This window comes from Myotis brandtii, unplaced genomic scaffold, assembly GCF_000412655.1.
Source record: "Myotis brandtii unplaced genomic scaffold, ASM41265v1 scaffold1092, whole genome shotgun sequence".
NCBI lineage: Eukaryota > Metazoa > Chordata > Mammalia > Chiroptera > Vespertilionidae > Myotis > Myotis brandtii.
The window spans coordinates 183,546-207,638 of NW_005353719.1; the positions used below are offsets into that span (position 1 = coordinate 183,546).

At 47.1% G+C, this 24,093-nt stretch overlaps 2 protein-coding genes and 1 long non-coding RNA gene across 4 annotated transcripts in view; 2 read left to right on the forward strand and 1 right to left on the reverse strand.

Annotated features, from left to right (window-relative positions):
• Nucleotides 1–3,477, forward strand: part of ADGRL1 (adhesion G protein-coupled receptor L1) — a 28,980-nt gene extending 25,503 nt beyond the window's left edge. For both annotated transcript variants that reach the window (XM_014543282.1, XM_014543285.1), the window contains 5 exons: nucleotides 1,258–1,386; nucleotides 1,568–1,664; nucleotides 1,757–1,885; nucleotides 2,059–2,076; nucleotides 2,585–3,477. In XM_014543282.1, coding sequence (XP_014398768.1) covers nucleotides 1,258–1,386; nucleotides 1,568–1,664; nucleotides 1,757–1,885; nucleotides 2,059–2,076; nucleotides 2,585–3,327 — 1,116 coding nt within the window. In that variant the 3' untranslated portion in view covers nucleotides 3,328–3,477. The remainder of the gene's footprint in view (nucleotides 1–1,257; nucleotides 1,387–1,567; nucleotides 1,665–1,756; nucleotides 1,886–2,058; nucleotides 2,077–2,584) is intronic.
• LOC102251539 lies at nucleotides 1–23,116 on the reverse strand. The gene is made up of 3 exons (XR_313062.2): nucleotides 23,032–23,116; nucleotides 20,130–20,233; nucleotides 1–106 (listed from the first exon to the last, which is right to left on the reverse strand). It is a non-coding gene; the product is annotated as an uncharacterized LOC102251539 (long non-coding RNA).
• Nucleotides 23,117–23,627: 511 nt separating this feature from the next.
• Nucleotides 23,628–24,093, forward strand: part of ASF1B (anti-silencing function 1B histone chaperone) — an 8,267-nt gene continuing 7,801 nt past the window's right edge. The window contains exon 1 of the mRNA XM_005857259.2: nucleotides 23,628–23,894. Within this exon, the coding sequence (XP_005857321.1) occupies nucleotides 23,786–23,894 (109 nt within the window). The 5' untranslated portion in view covers nucleotides 23,628–23,785. The remainder of the gene's footprint in view (nucleotides 23,895–24,093) is intronic.

Genomic DNA, 24,093 nt, shown 5'->3' on the forward strand with positions numbered 1-24,093 from the left:
TCAGGGAGGAGGCCCAGGTAGCCTGCCTTCTGTAGGGACTTGTGTCTGCTGCGAGGGGAGCATGGGCTCAGCGTCTGGGAGGATTTAGCCAGGGGTGAAGAAGGATCTGGAAAAGAGCAGGATAGAGGACTGGAAGAGCAAGAAAGCAGGGTGGATTTGGGACATGGTGACGGCCTCTTCCCAGGGTGTGGGGCACCAAGCAGGCATGCAAAATGGAGATGACCCTGGGCCCCATCCAGACAAATGTTTCCTACTTAAATAGTTATGAGACGAACTATGAGTTTTGTGGTGATAGAAAGTTTCCTTTTTAAATAAAACATGTTAAAATCTAAATCTTAAGGAAGTAAATGAAGGTGGTAACAGAAGCAGAGGAATGTGGAGAGGGCATACAGGACTCAAGCCATGGAAACTGAGCCAAGGCATTTGTGTACTTGGTCCTGAAGGCAGTGGGGGGGCCCTGTCAGTGTTAGTCTCGGGAGACAGTGAGGTGGGTAAGGCTAAGGTTGGGGATGGAGATACCAATCAGAGTCCTGCAAGTTTGACTGTATCCTTCCTCCTCTTAAAACTGGCAGCCCCCATTGGACACACAGGGACAGTGACATCCTTATAGGAACCTCCAGGCACGCAAGGTCCAACCAGAGCCCCCTCTGTTCCCTTTCTTCCAGCAGTGCCCTCCTCTGCCCTCTCTCAGACACCTAGACATGGACCGTCCTCATGGCTTGTTCCCTGCTCCTCCCCAGATATCACAGGGCCTGCTGTCTATTTCTCTCAAGTCTTTGCCAAAATGTCTGCTTCTCAGTGAGGCCTCTCCTGATCGATTTGAAATCTGCAAACCACCACCACCACCCCACACCCCCCAGCACTGCCTAACCCCCTCCCCAGCCATAGGTCCTTCGCAGCACCTAACACCATAGACATCCTACATTATGTACTGATGTTTGGATCTATGTTGTGTCTCTGTCTACTAAAATAGCAGCTCTGAAAGGTAGGGCTTTATGTCTGATTTGTTCTGATTATCCCTGGAGCCTAAACCGTGCCTGACACATAACGGATATGCATTAAAGAGCTGTTGAGTCATTGAATGGATAAGAAACTGGTGGAGGTGAAGAACGGAAGATGGGCCTGAGCAAGGAAAGAGAGTCTACCTGGCTGGCTGCTGGGGGACTGAACAGGTTTCTGATGCCTGTTTGTAGCTTGGTCTCTGGACTCCTGAGTGGGGGCGCCTGCGACCAGCTGCCTGTTCTCCTTGCCCCCCAGGTGCACAAGGAGTACAGCAAGTGCCTGCGACACTCCTACTGCTGCATCCGCTCCCCGCCCGGGGGGGCTCATGGCTCACTTAAGACCTCAGCCATGCGGAGCAACACCCGCTACTACACAGGGACCCAGGTATCTGAGCTGGGGATGGGCACTAGGCAGGCTCCCTGGGCTGAGTGTTAGACCCAGGAGCCCAGAGGCGGGGCAGTGCTTTGCCCAGGTCCTTGGTGGTGGTCATCAGGCGAGTGGTCTCAGAAAGTTTCTGGAGGGTGGGCAGCTTGAGGGTCCCCTTATGTCTGGGCTGTGTCCCCAGAGCCGAATCCGGAGGATGTGGAATGACACCGTGAGGAAACAGACAGAATCTTCCTTCATGGCGGGTGACATCAACAGTACCCCCACCCTGAACCGAGGTGAGACAGCATCCCTCGCCCCTGGCTCCAGTCCCTTGAGATTCCTGGCCTGTGTCTCCAAGCTGCCCTGTTACTTCTGACCTCCTGGGCAGGTACCATGGGGAACCACCTGCTGACCAACCCCGTGCTCCAGCCTCGTGGCGGCACTAGCCCCTACAACACCCTCATCGCCGAGTCAGTGGGCTTCAATCCCTCCTCACCCCCTGTCTTCAACTCCCCAGGTAAGAATACTCTAGTGCTGGGAGAGGGCAACAGCCCAGGTCAGGGAGTGTGGGGTCTGCATCCTGAGGGGTTTTCACTTGGGGTGCCCTAGTGCCTCCTGAACTGGAGCCTGGACTCAGCATTCCAAGCCCATTCACCTTCTTTCTTTTCCCTCCTGGCCTGGCACCTGCAGGGAGCTACCGGGAACCCAGTAAGTGAGACTTTCCTGGTAACATTTCCAAGGCTGGGAGGGGAACGAGACAGTGGCCTCCTTGGATGGCCTCACTTATTTAGGGAAGAGAACTCATAGAGTGCGTCCCCGTCTCGCCCCAACACACACCCACAAGCATATGCATGCAGTCTCTGGTTTGGCAGCTGGTTGGTGGTGTATTTGGGCTTCAGGTGGGGAATGAAGATGAGGGTCAAGCACAGGTTTCCCTCCCAGCCGGGGGCTCAGAATCTTAGCAGTGTGAAAAGATCTCCTCACCCCAGTCTTCTCACCGCTAAGATTCTGAGCCCCTGGCTGGGAGGGAAACCTGGGAAAACTGGTCTCCACCCCCTCTTCCACCAACCTGCATGATGGGTGTCCCCACTGCCAATGAGGAAGAGAGGGAATGGAAGACCCCAGGGGCAGGGGTAAACCCAGGCAGCCCCACCTCACATGGCCTGGATCCTTCCCAATGCCTGCCCCTCCCTGAGCAGCCCCCTTCTGCCTGCAGAGCACCCCTTGGGAGGCCGGGAAGCCTGCGGCATGGACACACTGCCCCTCAACGGCAACTTCAACAACAGTTACTCCTTGCGAAGTGGGGATTTCCCTCCAGGGGATGGGGCACCTGAGCCACCCCGAGGCCGGAACCTGGCAGATGCTGCTGCCTTTGAGAAGATGATCATCTCAGAGCTGGTGCACAACAACCTGCGGGGTGGCAGCAGCGGGGCCAAAGGCCCTCCACCACCTGAGCCCCCGGTGCCACCTGTGCCGGGGGGTGGCAGTGAGGAAGAGGCTGGTGGGCCCGGGGGTGCTGACCGGGCGGAGATTGAACTTCTCTACAAGGCCCTGGAGGAGCCACTGCTGCTGCCCCGGGCCCAGTCGGTGCTGTACCAGAGCGATCTGGACGAGTCAGAGAGCTGCACAGCAGAGGACGGGGCCACCAGCCGGCCCCTCTCCTCCCCTCCGGGCCGGGACTCCCTCTATGCCAGTGGGGCCAACCTTCGGGACTCGCCCTCCTACCCGGACAGCAGCCCTGAGGGGCCCAGTGAGGCCCTGCCCCCACCCCCACCCGCGCCCCCTGTCCCCCCTGAAATCTACTACACCTCGCGCCCACCAGCCTTGGTGGCCCGAAACCCCCTGCAGGGCTACTACCAGGTGCGGCGGCCCAGCCACGAAGGCTATTTGGCAGCCCCAGGCCTTGAGGGGCCAGGGCCTGATGGGGATGGGCAGATGCAGCTGGTCACCAGCCTCTGAGGGACCTCATGGACCGGGGGCCGGTAGCCCAGGCCAGGGAGGGAACCCTGAGTAGGGCTCTGAGGGGATAGGGAGACTGAAGGAGGCAGTGGCTGGTGGGCCACTCTCCAGGCATCCCTTGTCTGAGGGCCCTCAAGGCCTCTTGGGGGCCCTGCTGTGGGGACCTGAGGTGCAGGGTTCACAGACAGGGTTTCAAAAAAAAAATTCTCTGTAGGTTGAAGGAGGCAGTGGCTGGTGGGCCACTCTCCAGGCATCCCTTGTCTGAGGGCCCTCAAGGCCTCTTGGGGGCCCTGCTGTGGGGACCTGAGGTGCAGGGTTCACAGACAGGGTTTCCCACCAGCCACACGCACCAGCTTACTTTGGGGGAAGTGCCATGAGGAGGAACCCAGAGGTCCCAAGGGGAATAAGGAAGGAGAAATTGGAAGGGTACATCTCACTCTTGACTTCCCCCTCCCCGCTGCTCTTCCTATCTGCTGGAGAGAAATGAGGGCTTTGGTGTCCCTGGACCAAAGGCCTTGCTAGATGGAACTTATCAATCTGCACCTCCTTCTGTAGTCAGAAATGCTGGGCTGCACCAGGAGGGAGCAATGGGAGCAGAAGGACAGATGGACAGGTTCCTCCTGCACTACAGTTCCCTGCTCCCTGGAGACTGGGGCCTCTGGCCCAGGAGATAAGCCCCAGGGCAAGAGGAATGGGCATTTGTGGCTGGTGGTGTAAAGGTTGAATTTTCTCTGAAGCTCCTTCCCTCTGCTCTTAGTCCCTGCCTCCCCAGCAAACCTGTCCCCATTGCCCCCCTCAAGTGCACCCAATGACCCCCTCCCTTGGGGTGACTCCTGATGAAGCACAACTCCCTGAAGGGCCCCCAGCCCACAGGGGTGGCCATATTTGGGCAGTTCCAATCCTGTGGGCTTGGCTATCTGGGGAGCAGATTTTGGGTCTGGATCTCCCTGGGGAGTGGGTCCTGGGTTTGGATCTTTCCCTAGGGGGCCCTCTTTCCCTTCCTCTTCCCTCCTCTCCCATTGCTGTAAATATTTCAAAGAAATGGAAAAGACAAAAAAAAAAAGAAAGAAAATCTCATCACTTGAAGCCACCAGGAGCCTGCGGCCCAGCCAGCCCGGGCTTTCTCCGGAGCAGAGCTATACCGCTGGGCCTTGGCAGCCTGGACTTCTCCGTGTACGTGTGCATCCCCAGCCAGGTGGGCGGCCACCAGAGCAGCTTTTTACAATCCAGAGACAGAAAAAATCTAGAAGCAACAGCGAAACAAAGAACCTGTTTCCTTCCAGGCACCTATTTCTGTTGCCTCCTTCCCTGCTCCGCCTGACCCTGGCATCAGTCAGCCCTCCTGGGGCGTGTACCTCACTGCCTGCCCCAGGACCGGGGACCTGTCTACCCCTTCCCTCCCCACTGGCCCAGGGGAGGCACCCCTCACACCCAAAGATGCTTTTTGCCAAGATGGCTGTGCTGTCCCTTTGAGTTCCTGCCTCTTCTACATTACTTCTGGAACTCTGGGCTGGGGATGAGTGGCTGATTTCCTGCCTGGAGAGGTTGATGGGGGAGGAAAATGAGGACAGCAGGGTTTGATGTGACTGAGGAGGGAGGACCAGGAATGATGAGGTGGTCTTGTTTGGGTGGGAGTGGGGGTGGTATAGGGCGCAAAGGTGAAATATCACCTCCCTACCCTACACCCTCCAACAGGAGGCAAAGCAAGATACCAGGGCCTCCAGTCAGGACACCCATGTTCTGGGGGCTCAACCCTAAACCTGTAGGCCCTAAAGAAGGTCAGGCTTGGACTGTCTCCTGAGTACCTCTTCTGGTCCCCTCTCTAGCCTGTCACCCTGGCCCTCCAGAACACACACACACACTCTGGGGGTAGCATAGTCCCATTGCCACACTAACACAGCCCCATAATTGCCATTTCCTCAGGGGTGGCTCTCCACCTCTGCTCTGACCCCCTCCTTGTCTTTTTTGCCCCTTCCTCTTTTCTCACAAGTGCCATGAGTTTTCAAACATCTTTGGGTCTCAGTCTGCTGCTACCATGAACTTTTTGGGTTAAAGGGGAAGGGCTCTAGGGAGAAACTAGAGAAAAGGGACAGGTAGGTGGCTGGAGGGGCCCTTTTTGCTGCTAGAAAGCCCCTCCCTTCTGGGGAGCTGAGGCTGGCTTGTCCCCGTCAGGGGAGAAGGGGTCAGACCAAAGATGGTGGTTTGTCCTGTGTGGGAGTACATGTGTGGGGAGAAAGCAGTGTTGGGTTCCATCTCTAGCTTTTCCTGGCAGGGAGGCTTAACCCTGTTCACCAGAAGACCACGGGTGAGTCTGGACCCAGAGAAGTAAGAGTGGGGATGATCTCGTCCAGATGGCTCTGTGAGGAGGATGGGAACCAGCTCTGTGGCCTGCCTTGGTTTCAAGAGGGGCAGTTAGAGGTCTGCAAAGAGCTGGCAGGAGACGGGTAAATGGAGGAGTTGGCCTGACACCAAGAGGACTGGGAAAGTTAGCAGGGTGGGAGAGTTTCCAGGGGAACTGGAGGCATGCAAGGAGTCCCCCATCATCTCCCTGCCCAGCCCTCCTTTTATCTCCAGACACGGACAATCAAGGGGAGAGAGGGTAAGTGGGTCCCTTGGTTCCCATTCCAGCCAGGTTCACCAAGGTGAATTCCTAGGCCTCAAAGCTGTGTGGCAGGGCCCCCTGGTGGGGCTGAACACCACTGCAGCACAGTGCAAAACCACCCAGAGCCCAGGTGTCCATCCCCGCACCCCAACCAGACCTGGTGCCTTGACACCCCCACCCCAGCTGGGACGGTATAGAGAAGAAAGGGTCTTGGTTTCCTCTCCTATTTCCTTCCTTGAATTCATTTGCTTCTCAATCTTGTTAATTTTTATCTGGGGTGGTTTTGTTTTGTGGGTGGTTTTTTTTGTTTGTTTCCCTTGCCTTCCTTACTGTGTCTCCACCTCTTTCCATTTTTCTCGCTGTCTCTATGTTCCTCTTCTCTCAATTTCTCTGTCCATTTGGGCCTCCCCTCCTCCATGCCCCCAGTCCCTCCTTGGTCTCCTTTTCGATATGCCAAACCAATTTTGGGTCGAGTGCATTTAACGAGAACAAAACAAAAGGCTCATAACAACAAGAACGTTTCAGAAAAAAAGTTTTAAAAAATTGTTGAGTCAAAAAAACAATAAAGAAAATAAGATTTCTTGGAATGACGAGTGGTGTGACTCATTGAGGGGTGAGAAACCGGTGAGTGAATCTGCACTGAGCACCCACCTGAGGCTCTGACACTGAGGAGCCTGCACTGTAACATTTAGAACCCATGGCAGAGGCCTGGAGTCACAGAACCAGAACCTACTCAGAACTTGGTAGGTTCTTGGGCCTGGCTGAGCAGCAATTCAGGTACAGTTTTTCGTTGAACACTAGGGTGGGTAAAGGTTATTAAAACTCCACTTTAAAGACAAGGAAACTGAGGCTTACAAGATCTGGATGCACACCCCAGTCTCTCTGGGCCAGGCAACTGTGCCATGTGTCTAGAGAAGCCCTTCCTGGCCTGGACATACTAATATGTCCACAGGCTTTATTAGAGCAAAACGGAATTTTACGCTGTGCCTGTCTGATTCCTAGACCCCCCTCCCACACACTACTGAAATGGCGCTTTTTCTAAAGTGACAACACAATGGATTTGCAGCATGTGTATTTCGAATTCTCAAATAGAACTGCCAGTGAATAGAGAAATGACCACTCAAACAGTGAAAGTATCTCCATGCTCCTCTGCCCTCAACAGCACACTTCCCGTTTCTCCTCCCATCTCCCCAGCCACTCCTTCCCAGTCCTGGTGGCTGGTGCCTTCTCATCTCTTGACCTCTTAATGTTGGCAAGGCCAGGAGCTCAGCCTTAGACCTTTTCCCCACCTACCTTGGGAGAGCTTGTACCATCTCATGGTTTTAAATGCTATCTATATGCTGAGGAGTCCTGAACATAGAGCTCTAGTCTAAACTACCTTGAGCTTCAGATTTACATCCAACATCCCACTCCACATCTACCCCTGGGTGTCTGTTAGGATCTCAAACTTAATCTGTCCTAAACCGGATTAAGTTCTTGACCACCACTCCCCAGCTCCTCCCAAATGCTTTCCCACCTCAATGGCAAGTCCATCCCAAGACTCAAGCTAAAACTCTTGCAGCTTCTCTTGAACTCATCTCCTTGTTTCATACTCCACATCTATTCTGACAGTAAATGCATCAGCAGCTCTAACATTAAAATATCCAGCATTAACTAGTTCTCACCACTTTGGTACAAGCCAACTCTGTCTTTCTCTAGGACTACTGCAGCAGGCTCCTTACTAGCTCCCTTGTCCCCCTTCAGGCTTTTCTCAACACAGAAACCACAGAGATCTTGGTAAGCATATTTTGTCCTTCCTTGGCTCAAAACTATCCAATGGCCTCCTCTCTCACCCAGATGAAAGACCAACAGCACAATCGCTGACAAGGCCCTACAGAGCTCATTCCCATGGCTCCCCTCCTTCCTTCCACGCCAGCCGCACTGGGCTCCTCATCTGCAAACATGCAGGCACTCTCCTGCCTGTCTCAGGGCCTTTGCACTGGCTGTTCTAGCAGAGCTTTTGCAAATCAGAGCTTCCCAGCAGGCTCTTCTATTTAAACTGCTATTGGCCATTCCAGAACTTCCTAAACCTGGTCTTGCTTTATCTCTCATAGTTCTCCCATCTCACAAACTATCCTTTTTGCTTGTTTACTGTCTGCCTCCCCAACTAGAAGGTAATATAGAATGGTGTTTTTTAATGCTGTTTCAGTTTCTAGCATAGCATCTGGCACACAGGTGATCAATACATATTTGTTAAACAATAAAAAGCTGACTTGAACATAAGAACCAGAGTGAACCTGAGATGAGAGCTAAGAATGATGGGAGTTGTGAATGGGAGTTTCTATCTCTCAGTTCCCACACCTCTCTCACCATGTGATACTAAGTTTTTAATTCAACATGGCCCTGAAACCTAACTTCACTATTTTAGTGGTGTCCAACCCAAGAAAAGGCAAAATCTGTTCCTATGCTGGAAAAGGAACTGATTCTACTGGATCTACTGAGAGTCCCTGTGAGCCAATTCAGGAGCTTTATGGGTAATTAATAAACTATATGTGGTTTTGACCTCATAGTCTGATTTTGAAATAAAATCCTGGCCTAAGATAACAACACGCCCTGTTCTTCTGCCATTGTGTCCTTTACTTTCTCCAGCCCTACACATGCTTACCCACTACATAAACAGTAGAAATCTGCTGGGCTGGACAACTGATGACCCTCAGGTAGTTGTTAGTGGCGTGGATTTGCACATACATAGGAATAACTTTTACATTGAGATTTATCATTTCAAAGCTCTTTTCTACATTTCACCTTACTTATTACAAGGTATATATTATTATCCTTATTGATCAGATGAGAAAACTGAGGTTAAAGTGATTACATGACTTACTTAAATAAGATTACTAAGCAAGTTTACAGTGCCTACACCCTCTAGATCAGTGGTTCTCAACCTTGGCTGCACATTAGAATCACCTGGGAATCTTTTTAAAATCCTGATTTCTGGGCCTCATCCTCCGGAAATTCTGTTTGTTACTAATGTTGTGGCCTCACCCCATAACAAAGAAACAGAATTTCCGGAGGAGGAGGCCCAGAAATCAGGATTTTAAAAAGATTCCCAGGTGATTCTAATGCGCAGCCAAGGTTGAGAACCACTGCTCTAGATACTTTACATATGCTATCCAATTTAATGTTTTCAATGACCCAGTGAGGCAGGTGTTACTTAGCCCCATTTATAGCTGCAGACACTGAAGCCCAGAAAAGTTAGAGAATATCCCCACAATAGTTAGAGAATATACCCACATTCACTCAGCTAATAAGAAAGTGCTGCACCAGGCCTCCATCTTGGTCTTCAGATCCCAGGGCTGCCTCTAGGGCTATCTGCATGCAGCTGCAGTTGCCCACTTCTCATCACTGCCCACCAACCCCACTTGGCACACAATAAAGGAGGCTGACAATCTGGCTCCCAGAGTCAGAGGAAATGCCCACTGACTACACCTGATGGTCCCTACATAGCTAGTAGTAGGACTGTCCAGGGTGGACCATGGGAATCAAGCCAAAGGGAAGGCCTTAATTCAGAGCAACAGAAGAGTCTTTTCAGATCCCCAAAGGACTGAGAGCACTGGGGGCCCCTGGCCTTGAGAAAACCTCTTCTCTCCCACAAACTCTTGGGAAGGCCTTGGGGAGCTGGGCTGAGGATGGACCTCTATCCCCACAACATTTCAAGCTTAGTCGGGTCCTCTCTTACCCTTTCAAACATGGCAGTCATGGAAACCAGCAGTGATGACAGGCACCTGCTGGCTTTTCCCTTCCTATTTATATCAATCACTTTTCACTTAACCTGGACTCTCCTTGACCAAAACCCTAATAACTGCTACTCTTTTCTATCTGTCCTGTCCTACTGTCTTCCACCAGCCTCTGCCTCTGACCAAACAATCCCAGCTTCTCACAACTGAAGTCCTCACTTTAAGACAGTGGTTCTCAACCTTCTGGCCCTTTAAATACAGTTCCTCATGTTGTGACCCAACCATAAAATTATTTTCGTTGCTACTTCATAACTGTAATGTTGCTACTGTTATGAATCATAATGTAAATATCTGATATGCAGGATGGTCTTAGGCGACCCCTGTGAAACATCAGATTATTTATTCACTTGATTCTTAGATTCACTTGTTGATAGATGCATGTTTGTTGTTCACAATTTGTATCTTTACCTTTTTCTTCTTCCTCTTCTTAAAGGATACCTTTCAGCATTTCGTATAATACTGGTTTAGTGGTGATGAACTCCTTTAGCTTTTCCTTATCTGTGAAGCTCTTTATCTGACCTTCAATTCTGAATGATAGCTTTGCTGGATAAAGTAATCTTGGTTGTAGGTTCTTGGTATTCATCACTTTGAATATTTCTTGCCATTCCCTTCTGGCCTGCAAAGTTTCTGTTGAGAAATCAGCTGACAGTCGTATGGGTATTCCCTTGTAGGTAATTGAGTCTCTTTCTCTTGCTGCTTTTAAGATTCTCTCTTTGTCTTTTGCTCTTGGCATTTTAATTATGATGTGTCTTGGTGTGGTCCTCTTTGGATTCCTTTTGTTTGGGGTTCTCTGCGCTTCTTGGACCTGTAAGTCCATTTCTTTCACCAGGTGGGGGAAGTTTTCTGCCATTATTTCTTCAAATAGGTTTTCAATATCTTGCTGTCTCTCATCTTCTGGCACCCCAATTATTCTGATGTTTGTACGCTTGAAGCTGTCCCAGAGGCTCCTTACACTATCTTCGTATTTTCGGATTCTTTTTTCATTTTGCTTTTCCGGTTGGGTGTTTTTTGCTTCTTCGCATTTCAAATCTTTGGCTTGATTCTTGCGCTCCTCTGGTCTGCTATTGGGTGTAATATTCTTTATTTCAGGGCGTGTATGCTTAATTTCTAGTTTCTTTATCATAGCATCGAGGGTCTCATTAGTTTTCGTGAGGCTCTCCAGAAGTTTATTGCAAGCCCTCAAAATTGCGTTTTTTAGCTCTATATCCTCCATTTCTGTCATGTTTTTTTGTCTCCGCATTTTTTATGCTTTCTTGGTGCACCCCCTAGTGGTCTTTGTGCGCAGTCTTGTTCTAGTTGAGCCTTGATTGTTGTAGTTAATACTAGAGGGATTTGACCACCAGGCCGACTGGCTGTGTGAATCAGCTGTGTCTGCCGCGGAAAACTTCTGTCCTCTGGGGAGGTGCTAATCTAGCCTTTGCCTGAGGCGATCCGGCAAATGGCTCTGCGCAGGGCTTGGGCGGGGCGGGCTCAACAGGGCGGGCGGAGGGAGCCGTTATGGTGCCCTCAGTCCTGTTCCCAGAGGCTCTGCTTCTCAGAACCCCCGGAACCGCTGCAAACCTCGGAGGGAAAGCTGCCTTCCAACTGATGCCAGACACTCCCGCTTCTCCCGTTTGGGTCCGAGTCCCCAGCGATTCGCCCGTATCTGGAGCTCAGAGTCTGAGACTCCCCCCTGACCGAAAACGACAACCGCGCTCTCAGCCACCAGCCCGCTTTGCGCGCGCACCTCCGCACCTGAGTATTTTCCACACTGCGCCTCCTCTGAGCCTCGGTGTGCTGTTATTTTTCCTTCTAGTTGAAGAGTCTCTCCTCAGCCAGCCTTCCTGTGGTTCTGGGTGATGTCCGTTCCGTCTTTTAGTTGTATTTTTGAAGTGGTTGTTTGCGGCAGCAGTCTGTGGTGTTTACCTATGCCGCCATCTTGGTCTCCTTCTCCCTTCCTATTTATATCAATCACTTTTCACTTAACCTGGACTCTCCTTGACCAAAACCCTAATAACTGCTACTCTTTTCTATCTGTCCTGTCCTACTGTCTTCCACCAGCCTCTGCCTCTGACCAAACAATCCCAGCTTCTCACAACTGAAGTCCTCACTTTAAGACAGTGGTTCTCAACCTTCTGGCCCTTTAAATACAGTTCCTCGTGTTGTGACCCAACCATAAAATTATTTTCGTTGCTACTTCATAACTGTAATGTTGCTACTGTTATGAATCGTAATGTAAATATCTGATACGCAGGATGGTTTTAGGTGACCCCTGTGAAAGGGTCGTTCGACCGCCAAAGGGGTCGCAAACCACAGGTTGAGAACCGCTGCTTAAGCCAACCAGTCCTCTCCTGGGAATCAATCCTAAGGAATCACACATGGGCATGAAGACTCAGCAGCAAGAAGATTCACTGGAGTCAGACTTTTAAGAGTGAAACATAAAGAATAATCTAAAATTTCAGTATAAAAATAGTTACATAAATGATGTACATCAATACAAACAGAATAAATAAATAAATAATACAAACAGAATACCATGTAACAATTAAAAACGATGATGTAGCCCTACCCAGTTTGGCTCAGTGGTAAGACTGTTGGCCTGCAGACTGAAGGGTCTTGGGTCCAATTCTGGTCAAGGGCATGTAACCTCAGTTGCAGGCTCGATCCCCGGCCCTGGAAGGTGCATGTTCAGGAGGCAGCCAATGTGTCTCTCTCATGCCTCTCCCCTCCTTTCTATTCTCTCTAGAAATCAAAGGAAAGATACCCTCGGGTGAGGATTAACAAAACAAAACAAAAGATGTAAAAGAACATTAAATGACATGGAAATATATTCATAATACTAAGTGTAAAAAGGATATTTAAGACTGCCCCAGTTTAAAAAACATATATGCAAAAAGTGTGTATACATATATAAAATTGTGTGTGTGCACAATATATGCAGAATATAAAGTTATACATTAAGAGATTAACAGTTTACCAGTAGTGGATAAATTTTTAAAATATATTTTTATTGATTTTTAAAATGTATTTTTATTGATTTCAGAGAGGAAAGGAGAGGGAGAGGGAGAGAGACAGAAACATCAATGATGAGAGAGAATCATTGATCAGCTGCCTCCTGCACACCCCACACACTGGGGATGAAGCCGGCAACCTGGGCATATGCCCTGACCAGGGATAGAACTGTGACCAGCCAGGCGTGACTTTTAGAGACAGAGGAAAGGAGAGGGAGAGAGAGAGACAGAAACATCAATGTGAGCCCAACTGGTCTGGCTCAGCAGTTGAGTACTGACTCAGGAATCAAGAGGTCACCAGTTCGATTTGGGGTCAGGGCATATGTCCAGGTTGCAGCCTCAATCCCCAATAGGGGGCATGCAGGAGGCAGCCAGCCGATCGATGATGCTCCTCTCTCATCAATGTTTCTATCTCTCTAACCCTCTCCTTTCCTCTCTCTAAAAATCATTAAAAAAAAAAAAGGAGTGGTGAGCCCTAGTCGGTTTGGCTCAATGGATAGAGCATCGGCCTGCGGACTGAAGGGTCCCGGGTTTGATTCTGGTCAAGAGCTTGGTTGTAGGCTCCTCCCCCGCCCAGGCCCCAGTTGGGCTTGTGCAGTAGGCAACCAACTGATGTGTTTCTCTCACATCAATGTTTCTCTCTGTCTTTCCCTTTCTCTTCCACTCTCTCTAAAAATCAATGGAGAATTAAAAAAAAAAAAGTGGTGAGTACTTAACAAAAAAAAAATCAATGAGAAACATCAACAGGGATCAGCTGCATTGGTCGACCTCCTGCATAGGTCAACGCTCAACCACTGAGCCACACTGGCATGGCAGTGCTGTAATGGGTAATTTTTACTTTCTTGCAACTCTGTTGTTTTTGCTTTAAACATATATTACTTTTGTAATAGGAAAAAGTATTTGTGTGTCCTACTTTCTGTGGAAGAACAAAGACCAAGAATAACCAATATAAATGGAAGAAGAAAAGAACAAGGTGGGGAACTAGCCCTGCCAAGATTGGTTATGGTGTGATAATATTTAAGATGATGTGTTGGCACAGGAAGAGAAAAACAGGCCAATGAAGAGACCTGTGACTAGATGGAACTTGCTCTAGACAGAGGTTATAAGTCACTAAGAAAAGAATAGATTAGTCTAGAGGAGCTCAAATTTTGTAGTATAGGGATTCCGTTATCCTCTTAAAAATTAACAAGGATGGGATGACTAGGCAAAGCCCCAAAGATTTCAGGTCTGTGAAAAAAACTCTGTATGAGACTATATACATGTCATACATTTGTCCAAACCCATAGAATGTACAACACATGAGTGAACCCTAATGTAAACTATGGACCTCGTGCTCTGATAATGATGTGTCCACACAATTTATCAATTGTAACAAATGTACCACCCTGCTGGGGAAGTTAAAGGAAGAGGCTATGCATGGGGGATTAGGGGGTGGGCTGTGGGTATAGGGGAAACTCTGTAACTTACTCTTAATTTTGCTGTGAACCTAAAGCTGCTCTTAAAAAATTAAGTCTTTTTAAAAAATTAATGAGAAACCTAAAGAGTTATTGTTTATAGGCATAGGGTTTATTTCTATTTATATTGACTGATCTGGAAATTAAAACTGATTTAAAAATTAAATACTTAACTAACTTAAATTTGCTAATAAGTTTATTAAATGTTAACATAAATAACCTATAATTAAAATATATTTATTTATTTACTTATAAACAAAGCAGTGAAAAGAATGGCATTATTTTACATTTTTGTAAAGCTCCTACAAGCTTAATGGAAGACAGCTGGGTTCTCACATAGGCTACTGCAATCAATCTGTTACAATATGCTGTTTTGGTTGAAGAATATGAAGAAAATCCAGCCTTACATTGATAAATAGTTGTAAATGGAGAAGTATTATAGCCTTTTCAGCTAATTGAGGATATTCTACTCTGTTACTACACCAAAACTCAAGTGGCGGTGTATTAAAGTTAGTTACAATGTGGAACAGGAAACTGTATCAATTTATTGCATTACATTGAAACATATTTGTCATGCAGTTTTAATTGATCTTTCCCCTATCATGCTTTTGTAACATCATACATTGGTCTTTGAGAAAATACTGATCTACTGAGTTATTACATTTCACTACACAATATTTTTAAAGTCTTTATTTGCAAATATCACCATTGGTTTCATCAAAAAGCTTTTAAATACTGAAAAGTTGCCAGATTCATGGTAGTGAATAAAATTTTCCCAAATATCTAAGTTTTGCTAGAAAGCTTGAATTTTATCATGGGCAACCATAAGTTGTCCTTGCAGTGACCAGCTCACTTCATTCATTTCTGAGAAAATATCTGCCAAATATCCTAATCTGAGTAACCATAGTCTGTCATTCTTTCAAGTAAAAATGATGCTCCATGAAAAAAGTTGCCAGTTTTATCTCAACTCAAACAACTGTACAAGTATATTACCTAAACTGCCATCATTCTTCCATGCACTAGAAGTGCTCTATGCAAACTTCCTATGCCACCATACTGAATATTAAAAAGACCTGCTGCAGAGCTAAAGCTTTAACACAATTACTACTTTTCATTGCTTCTTCAAAGGTAGTAGTCTTAAGTGAAAGTATTTTGTTTAACATTGAATGTGTGGGGGTGAGGAATACAATAACAAATACTGCTAGCGTTTGGTGACATTGCATTGATTCCTGCTAAGGTGCCAGCAGTTTTTACCCACCATTGCTTTTATACCAATAATGCACATGATAACACAGCACAAATGACAAAGGCAAATAACTCCTTTAAATTATTATGAAAAGAGTTTATATTCTGGACCCCCTAAAAGACTCTTGGGGATCCATAGAAGGTCACATTTTGAGAAGCACTGGATTAGTCAATAAATGGAACTGGGACAACTGGTTATCCATGTGAAAAAAATAAAAACAAAGTCCAGGCAGATTTTTTTTAAAAGCTAAATATGGAAAGTATAACTTCCAGAAGAAAACACAATAGGATACCTTATTAATCTCAAGGTAAGATTTCTTAAGCAAGGCAAAAAAACCCCCACAAAATATATGTTGATCATTCTGATGACATTAAAATCTACACTAATAAAAGAGAAACATGCAAATTGGTGTCTGCTACGCTCACCAGCCAATCAGGATGACTATGCAAATTAACCCAACAAAGATGGCGGTTAATTTGCATACACAGGCACAGAGCACCAACTGAAGACAACTGAACACTGAAGAGGCTTGGTTTCTCTACTGTGGTTGTAGTGGAGAAGCCTCGAGGCTTGGCTTCTCTGCTGCGGCCAGAGCGAAGGCCTGGGTCCTGGGTGCCAGAGGAAAACTGGTGCCGGCAGCCAGGGGAAGGAAGGCCTATTGCACGAATCTCTTCATGCATCGGGCCTCTAGTAATAATAATAAATTCCGAACATCAAAAGTCTCCTGAAATTTGCCTTTTCATAAAAATCTCAGATGTGAGAAGAACTCCTGAACTGAGTAAGATGATGACAACCCAGCAGGAAAATGGGCAAAGATATGAACAGGCAATTAACAGAAGACAGTCAATCAATAAGCATATGAAAATAGCTCAACCTCACAATAATCAAGGTAATGCAAACTGAAACCACTAATTCACATCCATCAAAAGACAAAAATGTAAAAATCTGATAAAATCAGGTGTTGATGAGGACACTGAGCAATAATAACACTGGTGATGGGAAGTGAAAACTGGGATGATCATTTTGAAGAGCAAATTGTCAATATTTAGTAAAGGTGAGTACTCCCATAACCCATAAGCCAGCAATTCAACTCCTAGGTAAGTATCCTAGAGAAACTCCTGCATGTGTACACAAGGAGACATACATAACAATGAACACTGTAACACTGTTTGTAATAGAAATCTGAAACACCTAAATATCAAGGGGTGACTGTCCAACAAAACTTTCTATGATCATGAAAGTGTTCTCTATCCATGTTGTCCAATGCAGTAGCCACTAGCCACAGGTGCCTATTAAACATATGAAATTTGGTTAGTGTGACTAGGAAAATAAATGTTTTAGCTGCAGGTGGCTAGTGGCTACATCAGAAAGCACAGATTTCTAGCAGTAAAAATAAATGAGTTAGAGCCAAATACATGCGTCAACATAGATAAATCTCAAAGCATTATATTGGATGAAAAAAGCAAGTTTATAAGTTAGGGCAGGGACTAGAATGAAGCAAGTGATGTGTCTAGGGTGAAAATTTTAGGAGGCACTCACCCTCAAGATCATGCAAGTACATGTTGGACACTTAAGTGACCCTGGGAGTGAGCGTGTCAAATTTGGTACCCTCTGTGCCTTGCTTGCCTTACCCTAGATCCAGCGCTGTCAGGATATACATCCAGTATGATATTGTGTCAAGGTTCCCCAAGATCACCTCCAGGTTCAATGATTCTTTAGGAAGACTCACAGAATTTAGCATGAAAGAATACAAAGCAAAATTAGCCAAGGGAAAAGACACATGGGGTGATGTCTAGAAGAAACCGGGTGCAAGCTTCCTCAAATCCTCTCCTAGTGGAGTCACATGAGACACACTTAGTTCCTGCAGTAGAGCTGTGGCAACTTGTGTGAAATGTTGCCGACCAGGGAAGCTCATCAGAAACTCAGTGCTAAAATATTTATTGGGGTCTGATCAAGTACCAAAATTTCAAGCTCCAGAAAGAAAGCAGGTGTTTAACGTAAACCACAATGTAAAACCACAATGTACAAATAGGTAAGGCACCACAAGGCACTCTTATTATTTAAGGACTAGAGGCTCAGTCCACGGATTCGTGCAGCAGTGGGGTCCCTCAGCCTGGCCTGTACCCTCTTGCAATCTGGGACCCCTTGGGGGATATTGGAGAGCCGGTTTGGGCCCAACCCCCCCAGGCCAGGCAGGGGGGCCCCCACCCAGTGCATGAATCCGTGCACCGGGCCTCTAGTATGCATATAAGATCTTTGGTTAATCTCTTCCTGCCCTCCCCTCTCCTCCCTCCCTTCTGAGATTCATCAGTCTGTTCCATGTTTCCATGCCTGTGGTTTCCGCTCCTGTGTTGAGTGTTTGCCCCCTGGTGGTCAATGCACGTCATAGCTACTGGTCAGCTGGTCAAACGATCAGATGGTTGCTTAGGCTTTTATATATATAGACTAGTGGGAACCCTCCTAAAATCCAAGTTCCTAGACACCAGCCAAGGACTAACACTGCCAATAGGCCTTTCCAAGAATAGCGGTCTTAGGTCTGTTAGGTTAACTCTTTTTTTCTTTTTAATGTATTTTTATTGATTTCAGAGAGGAAGGGAGAGGGAGAGAGAGAGAAACATCAATGATGAGAGAGATTCATGGATCAGCTGCCTCCTGCACACCCCCTACTGGGGATCAAGTCCACAACCCAGGAATGTGCCCCATCAGGGAATCAAACCATGACCTCCTGGTTCATAGGTCAACCCTCAACCACTGAGCTACACCAGCTGGACAGGTTAACTCTTTTTTGCACTTATATCATTTATATAAAACTAGAGGCTTGGTGCACGAATTTGTGCACAGGTAGGGTCCTTGGCCTGGCCAGTGATTGGAGCCAATTGGGGCCACCTCACCCAGTCCCAATCGGGGCCAACTGGGGCCGGCTGGCCAGGGGGAGGGACCATGGAGGTTGACTGGCCGTGGGAGGTTGGCTGTGGGAGTGCATTGACCACCAGGGGGCAGCTCCTGCATTGAGCGTTTGCTCCCTGGTGGTCAGTGCACATCATAGCAACCAGTCGACTGGTCGTAACGGTCACTTAGGCTTTTATGTATATAGATTATAGAACATGATATACAATACTATATATTGTTTAAAGACACATGCATATAAAGATATACAACAGCCCTAACCGGTTTGGCTCAGTGGATAGAGTGTCAGCCTGCAGACTCAAGGGTCCCAGGTTCAATTCCGGTCAAGGGCATGTACCTTGGTTGCAGGCACATCCCCATGGGGAGTGTGCAGGAGGCAGCTGATCGATGTTTCTCTCTCATCGATGTTTCTAACTCTCTATCCCTCTTCCTTCTTCTCTGTAAAAAATCAATAAAATGTATTTAAAAAAAAAGATATACAACATGCACAGAAAAATAAACACCAAATCCAGGGTTGTAGTTACATTGGAGGGAAAGGAGAAAGGAGTAGGTTTGAGGCAGGGGCCTTTCAATTGCATCCCTAATGTTTTACTTCTTAATCTGGTCAATGAGTAAAAGTGTATTTTGTTTGAGCACTTCTTATAGTTTTTCAAGTGTGTGCACCTGAAATATTACATAAGAATGAATGAAGACTTAACTACTTATTACTATGTAGTACTAACAGCTCATGTTTATTGTTTTTCACATTCCAGGTAGTATGCTAAGCCTTTTATATGGATTTATTCTTTTTTTAAAAATCTACTGAAGATTTTGTGTGAGGCCCTATCCTAATCTCCAAAAATACATTGAGAGGTCAATGTGAGGCAGGTTAAGATCTCTGTCCACAGCCAGCTTTTAATCTATTAAGGGATGATGAACGATAACAAGCACAACTCAAAACCAACATTAAGTACAGATTCTGAGATAATAAAGCAGGGTGATGTGATTAAGGAAGAGCTACTTTAACTAGGGTAGTCCAGGAAGGCTTGAGAGGGACATTTGAGTTGAACCATAAATGAGACAACCATACAATTATCTGAAGGAAGCAGATTCCACACAGAGGGAACAGCAAGTGCAAAGCCCTGCAGCAGGAATAAGCTTGCGCTGAAAGACAAGCCAGCAGGGCTTGAAAGTGGTGACAAGAGGGAGTCTGTTAGATGAGGCCTGCAGAGGTCAACTGAGGTCACCCTGCAGGGCCTCCTAAGCCACAGTAAAGATCTTAGGTTTCATTCTAAGTATGATAAGCCTTTGAAGGTTTTAAGCAGAGTAATGACATGATCTGGTTTACAAATTAGTATTATTCAGCCAGCTATATGGAGCCATTTTCTTTATTAGCACCACCGGTTGTTGAGCTTTCCCGGGGGCTATGAAAAGGGTGAGACTGGGGATAAAGGAAAACAGTTCCACAATGAAAAAGGAAAACTACAAAGTTGGAATGAATAGATGTTTAATTAAATATCTAGAAAATGTAACATTATGGCAACTTCATTCATCATTAAATTTAGTATTCATAAACAATCAAATTACATTTGGAAATAATTTGAAAATTAGATTTTCCTAAGTCACAAAAATTTCCAAATAGGCTCAATGATTGCCAAGAAATCACAGCCATCACAAATGTGAATTTTCTTGTAACCAAGTAATTTCAAAGGCAAAAATTTTTTTCATTTTTTAATGCAAAAAAACATTGTTTTAAATTAATGTGACATGTATGCCATAGCCCATGTGGCTCAATGGTTACAGTGTCGGCCCACTCACCAAAGGGTCACGGGTTCCATTCCCACATACCTGGGTTGCAGGTTCGATCCCTGGTTCCAGTCGCCATGCCTGTGGGAAGCAACCAGTCGATGTATCTTTCACATCCACTACTTCCTTACTCTCTTTCACCCTCTCTAAAAAATCAATGGAAAAATATCCTCAGGTGAGGATTAACAAAAAAATAAAAACAAAAAAATTGATGCGACATGTAGATACAAAAAGATATGTAGCCTTAAGACTCTAGGGGCGCCCAGAGGTGGCTGGATAAGAAATGCTAGTAAGCTGGATCAGTGCTATTCAGGCCTATACTCTGTGTATGAACACTGTCCAGGGCAGCGGACCACCAGTTGGCGACCACTGATCCAGGGGACCTTCTTCTCTGAGAAGAGGATATTTAAACAGCGAGATATAAATGACAAGAAGGCACCAACCATCCCAAGAACTAAGAGAAGAGAATCTAGTTAGTGGTTCTGAGCTGGGAGTGCTATGTCAGATTTTTAAGGAACAAAGAGAGGGTCAATTTGGCCGGCCTGAAGTTGGGGCTTGTGGGTTGTAGGAAACAAAGCATGTAGAGTCTTAAAGACAATACAGTAGTGCCCCTTTAGCAGAGGAGGACAGTTCCAAGATCCCCAGAGGATGCCTAAAACTATGAATACATACTAGTATATATCCCTAAATATACTGTTATTTCCTATACACACATGCCAGTGATAGTTTAATTTCTAAATCAGGCACAGTCAGAAATTAACAATAACTAATAATAAAACAGAACAATTATAACGATTACTGTAATAAATGTTATGTGAATGGGGGGGTCTCTCTGATATGCTAGATCAGTGATTTTCAACCTTTTTCATTTCATGGCACACATAAACTAATTACTAAAATTCTGCAGTACACCAAAAAATATATGTTTTGTTGATCTGACAAAAAAATATATAGGTATAATTTTTATTCATTCGCATCAGATGACTGTTATTGTGTTGGCTGTTGTCATTTTTTTATTTGACAATCTAAGGGAAAAGCGGTCAGTGCCCCTGACTAGTCAGGTGTTACGTGTTTATTTTTTACATTTTTATTGATTTTAGAGAGAGAGAGAGTAAAAGAGAAACATCAATGTGAGAATGAAACATTGATCGGTTGGTTGCCTTCCGCACACTCTGATCAGGGATTGAACCTGCAACCTGAGTGTGTGCCCTGACAGGCAATCGAACCTGTGACCCTTCAGTGCATGGGACGATGCCCAACCAACAGAGCCACACCATCCAGGGTGAGATTTCACTTTTCATCATGATAATCAGAACAGTGCACTATTTAAAACATGAATTATTTATTTCTGGAATTTTCCATTTCATATTTTCATACCAAGATTGAGGCAGGTAACTGAACCATTGAAAAGCAAAGCTGTGCATGGGGGCAGTGGAGCCAAAGGGGTGATTGTGTTCTCATCCTGAGAAAAACAGAAAATCACTCGCATTATAAGCAGGAGAGTGACTAATCCAATTTGATCTTTGCTGTCCAATAATACAATAGCCACTTGCCATAAGGGCTCATGAGCAGCTGAATATAGCTACTTCCATTGTTAAACAGAACTTTCCATGTCACTTAATTTTAGTTAACTAACATTTCAATTTAAAAACCAATATGCAATTGAGCTCGTGGAACACTTTTCATGGGAAGGCTTGGGCATGAGAATTTACATTTTCGACTGTAAATGTTATAAAACTTAAAGCCAGACCAACTATTTCTGATGAAAATGTAGCTGTAGCCCTGACCGGTTTGGCTCAGTGGATAGAGCGTCAGCCTGGGGACTGAAGGGTCCCAGGTTCGATTCCAGTCAAGGGCATGTACCTTGGTTGTGGGCACATCCCCAGTAGGAGGTGTGCAGGAGGCAGCTGATCGATGTTTCTCTCTTATCGATGTTTCTAACTCTCTATCCCTCTCCCTTCCTCTCTGTAAAAAAACAATAAAAAACATTTTTTAAAAAGGAAAGAAAATGTAGCTGTAAAAAGAATGGGATTTCACAGACCTTGTGCAGAGTAAAATAACGTAAGTTACTTCATTTGTATTTTTTATACCCACCACCTCTGAAATATTTTGGTTATACTGGATTAAATACAACATTTTTTTTTAAATCCTCGGGAGCAATGACCTCTTTTCCCTTAAATTGTCACGATATTTTTTCTATTGAGTTTTAGAGAGAGTGGAGGGGAAGAGGGAGTGAGGGAGAAAGAAACAAAGATGTGAGAGAGACACATCCATTGATTGTTGCCTCCCGCACAGGCCCCAACCGGGTCAGGGATCCAATCTGCAACGGAGGTACATGCCACGGACCAGGAATCGAATCCAGGGCCCTTCAGGTGCGCCGACCTACGCTCTAACCACTCATCCACCCACCCACCCACCCACCCACACATGTTTTGATGTTGTTTTTAAACTTTTTAAAAACGTAGTTACTAAACAAATTAAGATTAAGTATGTGGCTTGAGTTATTTCCATTGGTCGCGGGTGGGAGCAGAGAGAGCGGGTGCGGAGGCGCCAGGAGTCTTCCTGGCAGGGGCAACGGTGGCCCGCAGGCATGGAAATGGAGACAAGTTTCTCGATGTATTATGAAGTCACAAATCAGTGACTTCATAATTGTTTTTGTGATTAATCACTATGCTTAAACATCAATGATGAGACCCTTCACTCCAGCAGAGGCTGGACTCGAACTCCTACTTACAGCGGTGTGCACCTGACACGACTCCCAGCGGCCCACGAGGAGCGAGGGAGGGATTCGAACTGGGCTGACAGCCAGGTCCCGGGCCCCAGCGCCGCAGGACCGCTGCTCCATCTACCTTCAGGGGTGAGTCACAATGTTCACAACGGACTCCGCCGCCGCTGGGCCTAAGGGGCCAGGAGCCCCTCAGAGAAGCTCCTGGTTAACGCTCACCTGTTGACAGGCGCCGACGCTGCAAACACCCCTTCTTTCTCCTCACACCCCGCTCCACCGCGCCGGCGGCCGACTTCCGCTCCTTTCTCACGAATCCCAAGCCAAGTCTTCCTCTCCTCCCGCCCCGCGAGACTACTCAGCCAATAACCTCTCAAAAATTCTGCTTTATCACCGCCCATTTTCATCTGCCAATCACCGCGGACTCGAGCACCGCCCTTCCCGTCCTCTTAAGCGAGCGCCGCGCGCCACCGCTCGGCAGTTGGCGGCGCTGCTCCCCTGGAGATGCGTCTCCCGGAAGGGTTATGCGAAGGGCGGGCCACGCTGATGCGGGAACCCTCAGGATTGGCCGACAGGAGCCCGGCGCTCTGACTCCGCCTACCCCCGCCTATGTTCTCTGAGTCTTGAGACGCTGGGGATTGGTTCCCGGCGGATATCCAAAGAAGCCAAGAGGTGATCCCGCCTCCCTCGCACAGCCCGGAGAGGGAGCTCCGCGGATTGGTCCGGAGAGTCTCGACGCACGCCTCCGGCGCTCCAGGATTGGCTAAGAGGGTGCTCACGCCGCCGGGGAGCGTTTACGGTGATTGGTCGGAGGGTGCGGCCAGCTATTTGAAGGAGGCGCGCGGAGAGTATACGCACTTCAGTCTACGGACAGAGACGGCGGGAGGCTCTGTGGGCAACGCTGTCCCGCTGATCCTACAGGATCCAGGCGTGGGCTCGGACCCAGCCTCGGCTTCAGTCGCGGCCCGGCGAAGCGATGGCCAAGGTATCGGTGCTGAACGTGGCGGTGCTGGAGAATCCGAGCCCTTTCCACAGCCCTTTCCGGTTCGAGATCAGCTTCGAGTGCAATGAGGCTCTGGCGGACGGTGAGGCTGGGCCTGTGTGGACACTGCCCCCCTCCCCCCGGGTCCCGTGGCCAACCCGACTTTCCCGTAGAGACCCTCGCGGCCAACCTCGACCTCCTCCGTGAAATAACCCCCCAAATTCCGATCTTACCCCCCTCTCTCCTCTCCAGCTCTAACCTCTGCGTGGAGGCTACCTCTTAACCCCCACCCCACGGCCAAC